At 37.2% G+C, this 9,918-nt stretch overlaps 1 protein-coding gene across 1 annotated transcript; it reads left to right on the top strand.

Moving 5' to 3' along the window:
* Positions 1 to 276: 276 nt before the first annotated feature.
* On the top strand, positions 277 to 9,007 carry LOC307147422 (uncharacterized protein). The gene is made up of 10 exons (XM_079852155.1): positions 277 to 396; positions 3,601 to 3,682; positions 3,802 to 3,917; positions 4,022 to 4,076; positions 4,175 to 4,244; positions 4,392 to 5,042; positions 5,732 to 5,825; positions 6,115 to 6,202; positions 6,292 to 6,510; positions 7,625 to 9,007. The coding sequence occupies exons 1-10, from the start codon at positions 308 to 310 to the stop codon at positions 7,928 to 7,930; spliced, it is 1,770 nt and encodes a 589-aa protein (XP_079708281.1). The 5' UTR covers positions 277 to 307; the 3' UTR covers positions 7,931 to 9,007.
* The last annotated feature ends 911 nt before the right edge of the window (positions 9,008 to 9,918 follow it).

The following is a 9,918-nucleotide window of genomic DNA, read 5'->3' on the forward strand; positions in this document are numbered from 1 at the left end:
AAAAACCCTGAAACCCCTGCAAAACAGAAACTGCAAAAAACCCTGCTTCTGGTCCCATGCCAACCCATCACTTCATCACAACTTTCATCATTCAGCTATAGGCTCAGTAGACCTCATAACTCTATAAAGGTCAGCCAGGAACCTTGGAGTTGCAATTGATGATAAATTGAACTTCACAGACCACATTGATAGCATCCGATTTTCATTACCGTGTGTCAAATTTGTGACCCGTGACAGTGGATAGACTTAAAAATTTTTTTTTTTTTTTTTTTTTTTTTTGTTGTCTTTGCTAAACAAGTGTAAACAAATGCCTTTGCTGGGGAAGATAGTGGAGATCGAAAAAAATGGAGAAGATGGCACGGAATTTCTCTTCATAGTACCCTGTCTGTTCGGAAGGTCAGTAACATTTTATATTTATGACTTGGCTGCATAGGGCCATATGAGCAATTTGTTTTAGCAATTTGCATATGAGCAAAAATATTTCGCATATATTTCTCATTCATGACGGCTACGAGGCTAGGTTTCACAACAAAACAAAAAAAAATCCGATTTACGATTTAAATCTATTATTTCTCCCCTACTTAAAATCAATCTGCAGATGACAAAGAAATTGTTCAAAACAAGTTTTAACTTTATTTTGTTTTGATTTTCCCTTCTGGGATTTGATCTGGATTTCCCCCTTGGGGTTAAAGTGCAATCAGAAACAACAAGCCAAAAAGACAAGATGGCACACCCTGCCTTTTTAAACAGTGAAGATGTAACATAGCATAACATAAAATGGGTGGATTGGGATTGGGGGGTGTGTTAATAAAAAATAACACTTGCATCACTAAGTGTATTGTGATTGTCAAAACATTTGGTAACTAAACAGAATTTTATTATGTTTATAATGACAACACAATGTTTAGCCTACATGGTAAATGCTGCTGTTTTTATTATTGCTTGACACAAATTTCACCATTTCAATTTAATTCTTGTGATTTAATTCTGATCTTGAGTTAATATCGATTCCTTTGGATAAATATTAGGTAGATAGCCTATGTTAATGTGTTATGATCATTTCAAGCGCCAAAACGGTGTTTGACCTTTGAATTTCGTAATTAAATTGACAAAATCTGAGAGCTGAGAATTTGTTTCATTTCAATAGTAACCTGCTCTTCCTTGTCTGTCGGTCTCCGTGTCCTCTTTGCTTCGTGATTTTTCTGTGCGTGAGAAAATGGATGTGTGAAGAGTCTCACGGTGAATTCTTGAGATTTGGCAGCCCTGCGGATTCAGTTTGTAAACTATTAGCTCATTGAAGTAATGGATACTTGTTTAACAAATGATTATGACATTTAGAAAATATAGCATTGGTGCATGACATGTTGATTCAGAATTTGCGTCATCTGAAGTCTTCGCAGGGGGTTGGCATTTTTTTTTTTTTTACAGTCTATGGTTGGCACTGTCACTTCACTTCATAGGTGTTCATAATAGGATCCAAACTGGAGCTGACAAACGCATTAATAAAAGCATTATTGTAATGTGTGAACACGATGACAATGTGAGTTGCTTGTTATTTTTATATTTTAATCAGACAGTTAACAGTGTAACGTTATCTGTTGCATTTACCGTTCAATCACCATTTTGAGTTCTTTGCACGCACATGCTTAGTGACGTCACTTCTGTTTGTGTTTGAAGCGAGATCCCAAACAAACCAAGTTAGATCGCCCCTCCCTCCCGTTTCGTGCATCATGAAAAAAAACAGAGACAGTAAAATAAAATAAAAATCATCATGCACGCGCATTTCTTAAAGCGACATGACACACGATATTCAGATCGACATTCTACCTCAATGATGGCTCATTCTGCTGGGTAAGTCATTATAGTTGTTTTGTAACATAATTTTAAAACCAAGTTAATATAATAGCCGTTACTTGCACATTCAATATTGTGTATTGTGATTGGTTGGAACACTATTTATTTTGGTTCCCTTTCAAGGTGGTAACTCAACATTACGTCAGCTATGACGTATATGGGAACTCGTCCCTTCTCCACTTTCGCTGAAATCTTATCCAGCTGGGGACAGCTGGCCAATTGACGCAAAGTACTAACCCTAACCCTATCCCTAACACTCTAACCCTAACCCTAACCCATTTAGGCTACCCACGAGCATTAATACATAGAGGCAGGAAGAAGTACTTTAGAAACCAGCCTTTATTCATTTTTAAGAGATTGGATTTGGGGCTGGGTCCGTGGGATTGTTTCTGGGGGACGAGTCTGAGGGAAGAACAGGAGACAATTAATGGTAAGGAGAATGCAGAAGACAAAAGGTAAGTAAAATAAAAAGTGAATCCCCAGAAACAGTCCCACTGACCCAGCCCCAAACCCCATCTCTGCAATAATAATGAATAAAGGCTGGTTTAAACTTCTTTCTGCCTCTATGTATTAATGCTCATGGGTATCCTAAATGGGTTCCATTCAGACCTTAACATCAAGTATTTTACTGTTATGTGTCAACAAGATTCAACAAGACATTTTCACCTGGCTATACCCAATGTTTAGGTCTGTTGTGGTATTTATGCAAATTAGCACATACATAATTAGATTATGCACTGTTTGTCCATGTTAACAAACAATTTCAAAAAAACTTGTAATACCTTTTTTGTTTGTCTTGATGTAAGTAATCAACTCAGTAATTTTCATGGTGATATCTAAAGGTTAAAATGTTTACCCTATTCACATTAGAAAAATAATAAATAGGCTATATTTGGGTCTTTTTCGAAACTTTCCCTAATGGGATTCTTCTGGACTTTTTTTTCCTTACTCAGAACATATTGAGGATACAAAATCAGTTGAGTTTGCTTCTGTTGCAATTTGTTCAACCTTTTTTTCATAAAATGACTGGACTATAAGGCTAGAACTAGTCTGTCATTTTTTTTTTCTTGTCATGAATTGTATCCTATTTTCCATTATTACAGTTAAATACACGAAGTGATAACTGTAATGCGGTCAAGACCTGCCTGGAACTACTTTAGCCATGCGTTCGTCAACCAATCAGATTGGAGCATTCAACAGCCCTTAGTATAGTTATTTTTATATATTTACAGTTGTTTTGTAAAATATTCACTTATCTAAGTTTTGTCTGTTGATAATAGTGGTTTATGAAAGTGGACAAGAGTGAAAAGATGACAAATTAAACTAAATTGTTTAAATACGCACGTTTAATGTGTAGCCTATACAGTAATTAAAAAAAGGAAATCTTGAACAACAAATGAATAATGTACTTGATTGTGTGGTGAATCGTTCGTCTTGCTGCAACTGTAATTATTTGAAATGTTCTAGACATCAATGAACAAAAACAAAATGTTACCTGCAAAAAGGCACTAATGCAATAAGCTATTGATATAATTATATTTTAATCTATTTGAATAATTTATGGTGAAACTAGAAATACATGGGAGATGCATCTTTGAATATCAACTTACACCACATTAAACAATGCATAGAAATTATATTGTAATCAAAAAGTGCATCATAGTTTAATTTTTCTCATTCACAAAATGGGCCATATATGCAAATGGGAAAAGAAGCAGTTTTAATGTGGACTCTTTACCTTTTTAGGAAGCTGGACTGTGATATTCGTATTCAGCTGCCGCAGGTGTCAGATGTGCACTGTAAAATAGAGCTGAATGAGAACAACAAGGTAATTATGCTGTGGTATAACACTATAAGTTTGACTTTATCTTTTGTTTCCTTAAACTGTGTCTTTGCATATAAGAACACATGACATACTGTTCATTTATTGTCTCTCTCTTGTTTAAGTTCATTTTGACCAATTTAAGCTCTGTGAACCCCACACGTATTAATGGACAAGTTCTCAATCTATCTGAACGGTTAAAGCATGGTGATCTCATCACAATCATTGATCGTTCTTTCAGGTGATTCTGGTTTTTATTATAATTATGAAAAAAAAATAAAGTTTTATTTTTCTGAGAATAATTTGTCTTGAAAATAATTTGTTTTCATCTTTTCATAATGTTAGGTTTGAGTGCCCATCTTTCAAGACACAGACATCTGGAAAAGACAAAACAGTTCAGGTGTGTAGTTGATGTGAGTCTTGTGAAACATGATGGGTATTTTTTGTTAATTTATCATTTATTTATTTTGTTAAATTTTTGGTTCTGTCATCCTGTAGGCTTTGCAAGACCAGCAGGAAAAAAGCACACCCGTTCATGCAGAGAAGAGGAAGTCAGAGAATTTGTTTGGTTAGTAATCATGAAATTTATTTTCTGTAATATTCTATACATTTATTTTTTGCAGCATGTTTACTGTAAGTTTTTTTTTTCTAGTTTTGCTAATTCTGCTAGAATATAATTACATATCCGTGATTGTCATGTGTGCTATATTTACAGACACTTGTTTAAAAGATGGGTCAAATTTACCACCATCTGTGAATCAATCTGTTGAGAATGAACCAGAAGCACCTCTTGCAAGACCTCAGGTTGATCTCGAGGAAGCTCCCGCTGCAGATGTTAAAAGTAGCCCTAACCCGGTCACATCTCCAGAACTGGATTTTGAGGATCCTTGGTTCTTGCTAGATGAATATATTGATGGACCAGCTATCCCTGATAGCTCATTTCATGCAAGTCAGGAAGAGAAACCTGCTGATGATATGCTGTCTGAAGGGTCCATCACCCCCTCATTGACAGAGAAAAGTGTAACTCCAGTAACTGATATGCTGGTCTCCCAGAAGAAGAGAACACCATTGAAAACGCCAGAGAATTTCAGTGCTGGTGAGGTTGTCCAGCAAATTCTCTTAGAGCCTCAGCCTGAGGACAAAACTCCTAAATCCCCGAAAGGAAGGAGAAGTGTTGGATCACAGGATCAGAGCCTTGATCTCCAAATGCCTTTGGGCCAGCTTCAGACTCCAGACCAAATAGGCAAGAAGACTGAAGTGAAAATGTCCCCAAGAACATCCCCAAGATCAAATGCTGGCAATAGGTCTGAAGTCCAAGGTGGTCCACATGAGATTAAGGCTAAAATACGTAGTTATAGGATCAAAGGTGAGACCGTGTCTTTTTCTCCACAAGAACACAACTATTTTTAACAACTTAGAAGTAGAGATGCATAAGTAATCGCTCACTCAATCTCATTACTAAATGACAACATTTCGCCTCTGTCTATTAAACATTTGACAAAATCACAACAGAACATTCAAATCTGTGTTTGTGCTGCTGCTGAGAAAGCAGTTATGTGTATGAAACAGCTTCACAAACAGTATTTTCAACCACACAGTATCGTTGTTTCTGTGTTGCAAATATAAAAATGATCACAGAAGTACAGGGATGAAAGTTTATAGTTTGGATATAAACATTGATGTCTACGTAGCGATCATAAGAGCAGTTCACCTTTTGTAAAAAACTTGGTGCTTCAAACAACGATTGTATCGATTACATTGTTATGCCTCTAGTTGGTGACAAGTGACTGTTTATAACATGAGCTTTGTCCCAATTCGGAGGCTGCGTCCTCCAGAGAGGCATTTAAAGTGCGATTGCGTCACATCGGCACGACGAAGGCTGTCCCAATTCAAAGGCTGCACCCTTCGAAGGCTGATTGCGTCACCGCGGAGTGACAAAGGCTACCCCGATTCTAATGTGACTTCAAATGCGCCCTTCATTTCTCTGGCATTTGAGGATACAACTGATGGACCCTTTGCTTGCAAAACTACTTGTAATATTTTCTGTTGTTTTAGAGCTCCAGGTGCGGACAGCTGAATTTATTAAAATGAGGGCTGACAATGACCATTTATTTACCGGGAACAGTAAAGAAGACAGTGTGGCTTGGGGGTAAGGCCTATTTCCACTAGGCTCTCTTGTGTATTATAGCAAATAGTCCTCACCCTATACAAAGCCCACAACAATAAGACAACCAGGAGATATGGCAATAGTCTTTCACTTTGTTGTTTTTTGTAGTGCTGTCATGCAAGGTATGTTTACAAATGTTTTAACCAAACTTGAGGACTTTTGTATGCATGTCCTGTTGTGTCATATTTTGTAATGTTAAGATTGCACTTATGTTAAGATTGTGCTCATCATAATGTTTTTCATAATTGTCATAATTTTTCTCTTGTTTTAGGACAGTTCTGGAGAAAATGGGCCTGCTGGGGAAGGCCACTACAAGAGCGGCCGGAAGAAAATGGAAGTACTTAAAAGATAAATACAAAGTAAGCAAGTTAATTGGCACGTCTTTGCTGAAATTTATTGTGCTGTTGTTGTTTTTGTTAACAGGCATGGTATATATGCTCTGCCATAGGATTGCAAGCGTAAGGGAGCGAGTGCTGAAACTTGGCCGTGGTTTGCCCTCATGGATGAGGTGTTGGGACAGAGGCATTCCACCAACTCCCCTATCCTACTTGACTCGTCCTCTGAGGACACATCAGGGACAAGTTCAGCAGAGGATGACGAAGATGAGGAGGAGCCACGATCACCACCAGCCAAGAGAAAAAGAGGCCATGTCGATGAGCTGGTCGAGGTACTTAGGGAAGACATCAATTTTCAAGAGAGAGAGAATGGACCAACTATTTTCTCTTATTGAGAGAATGGTTAATAAATAAAAATGGGTTCATTAATAATGTATATTAATAATATAAAATATTCACTTATAATTTCTCAATGAAATAAAACAAAAAAAATATTTCTGTTTATTTTTGTGATGCAAGTTAAAAATGAAACTTGTATACAAGTTGTATACTGTGTCAAATAGGACAAGGCCGAGGGCCGTGAGAGAACGTGAGGCCGGTGTTCTGAAATATTCAGAATGTTTTTTTCTCCATTCTGTCACCTGATGGAGGTTTGGTTCCTTGCCACTGTTGACTTGGCTTTTGGCTTGCTTAGTTCGACATTTAATATTCAACAATATTATGGATCTGCCTTACTTAAGGTGGACGATGACGCAATTTTCTTCTAGAAACAAACTTTGTTGTATTATTTTCATGTTATCACTGTGAAGCTGCTTTGATACAATCTGTATTGACTTGACCATTCACTGTGTCTGAGATTCTCGGTGACACTGGGCAGAGCTTACATGAATATTCACGAGTTTCCTGTTTCGTGTTAAAGCGCCACTGAAAATATTAGTGCACGCTGCTCGGATCACATCATCGCAGAAACTATTTTTCAGCGTTGAATGAAGTTAAGCTTCTTTTTTTAATAACTGTTTATGTATGCTCAATAGTTTTGACATTGGATCATGTGATATGATTTAATTACAGCCACTGATTTGCCAGTGACTTATCGTTATTGTATACGCTCCGAGCAATGAGCCAACAGGCATAGTAAAGTTTCAATGATGATTATTTTGTCATTCGCTGTTGCTTTCTCATTTGTTAACCTGCCATCGGAGGTGGAAATAGTAGATGTCCATCATCAACTTAATGGATCCATACATCACAGACAGGGACACCTCTAGCAATTTTAGACAGAACACTTCTTGTGATGAGGATGTCAGTGTAGTGGCTCTCCTTGAGTCTATGGTAACACCTATATATATATATACACATATATATATATATATATATATATATATATATATATATATATATATATATTCATTTTTTTAAATTAACTTTCTGATTTGTCCCCCACAGACATCAGATGAGAGCACACAGTCCCTGACCCAAACCCAGGCCGACACCACACAGCCCGGATCTCCTGACTCCCCTTATGTGCCACCACTCTGGACACCTAAAACTTCTCGCCGTACTCTTGCTTCAAAGAGAAGGGCTGAGGCAGATACGCCCTGTGTCCTGAACAGCATTAATAGCAAGCCAGATGAGGAAGAGCATTTTCTTTTAAGTTTAGCTGGGGCATTGAGACACCTTCCTCCATGCAGTCGATCCGAGGTTAAAATTAAATTTCAACAGATTTTACATGATGCAGAATTTAACAATTAGTAAAACAGTATCATGCGTACATGAACAAACATACAGACAGACATACAAAAATTCACCTATTGAAATCGTTGGCGTTCTTCTTCTTCTTCCGTTTCTTCTTCTTCTTCCTCTCTGGAAGTCTATGTCAGCCCATAGAACCCCTTGCGGGAAAGTTATGCAATTTGGCACACTGATAGAGGACAGTCTGAACTGTCACCATAGCAAATTTGGAGTCTCTAACTCAATTCCTCTAGCGCCTTCAAATGTCCAAATTTTCACTCATGTTTATGCTAATAACTTTTGAACCATAAGGGCTAGAAACAAAATTATTTTTTCCTATGATTCCATGGCTCAAGTCGATTCTATTGCACCTTATGTCGTCATTTTCCGTCTTGAAAATATGTCCGCCATTTTGAATTCTCAGAAAAACCTACTTTTTCGAACTCCTCCTAGGCCATTGCTCTGATTTTCATGAAAATGTAGTTAGATCATCTTCAGACCATGCCAACAAAGTTATGGAATTCATGTTGATTCGTCAAACCGTTTTCGAATACCGTGCAAACTAATTTTAAGAAGCGCTTGCAAAAACAAAAGTAAGGCTGTATCTCTGCAACGCTTTATCGACCATTTTGAATTTTGTACCAAAATGCTGTATTTTATGAACGCATGAACGTATCGTTACGTAACTCGGAATGGGTCATCAATACGATGACCCGAAGGAGCCTGAGAAGTTTTGAATCAGCGCCACCTAGTGGTAAAATACATTTTTCAAATGTATAATTCTGGATGTGGTTGACTTATTTTCACGGGAGTCATCTCCTTAGGTTCCTGAATCCTTGCCGAGTCCAATGATACCAAACATGCTAGGTTTTGCCTTACGATTTGGGTAGCGTTGTGATTTAGCGCTTAAAAAACATTTGCCAATATCTTCGAAACCGTTTGACCAATCGAGACAAAACCACTGTAGGAAGTTTGGAAACATAGGTCGTTGACTAATCGCCAATACCTTAATGACAAAATATTAATAGTTATTAAAAAAATTTATTATAAAGTTATTAATAGTTTATAAAAATAAATGTCTATAACTCCAAAACGAAATGAGATATTTTCACAGAATTTGACACACACATGTATGGGCTCACTATGAGAACAAATTAAAAAAATAGTAGAATTTTGTGCCTCTTGTTGGCCCTATAATAGAACAAAACATGAATTTGCTATTGACTTAAAATACAGTATTGTGATAATAAATGTTATACTTAACGAATGCATTGGTGTAACATTACGAAACTCAGTATGTGTCATCAGCACCATGCCCTGAAGGTACTCAAAAGATTTCGAGACAGTGTCACCTTTTGGTCAAAAGTTATAATGAAATTTCCAAAAATAAATAAATAATAAATTAGCCTATTGCAGTGAAACTGGTCTTAATAGATCTCTTGGGTCACGCCGAGAACATAGATACCAAGTTTTCCATATTTGGCCGCACTTCCTGTCTGCCATCTTTATTTTCGTTCAATTCCTACTTTTTCAAACTCATCCTAGACAGTTTGTCCGATTTTCGCCAAAATCGAATCATATCATCTCCAGACCATGCCGACAAAAAGTTATGGATTTCGTACCGTTTTGACCGTTTTGTTACCAAAATGACTTTGAAGCTGTATCTCTGCAATTCTTTAAAATATTGACACCAAACTTTGTGTTGTTGTCACTTCACTCTAGTGATGTTACGTATGACACTGAAGCTTCGATGCGCGTATCACATAAGCGACACAATTTCTTGTGAAGCCCCGTATCGGGGTGTGTATTGGTTGACTAGAGTCATGTGATCGATGACAAACGAAGCCTCACTTTCTGTCCAATCACGTGCGCCTTTTCGCCTTGGGTGTCAGCAGGCTCGAAATCCCGATTGTATTTAAGGAGTCATTGTTATCTCAGTCTGATTGATGGGTTTGTGAGGAGAGTGCTGTACTTTGAAAGTTAATCAATATATTACATTTAAAGGGATA

Source organism: Squalius cephalus, assembly GCF_949319135.1.
Source record: "Squalius cephalus genome assembly, chromosome: 19".
Lineage (NCBI taxonomy): Eukaryota > Metazoa > Chordata > Actinopteri > Cypriniformes > Leuciscidae > Squalius > Squalius cephalus.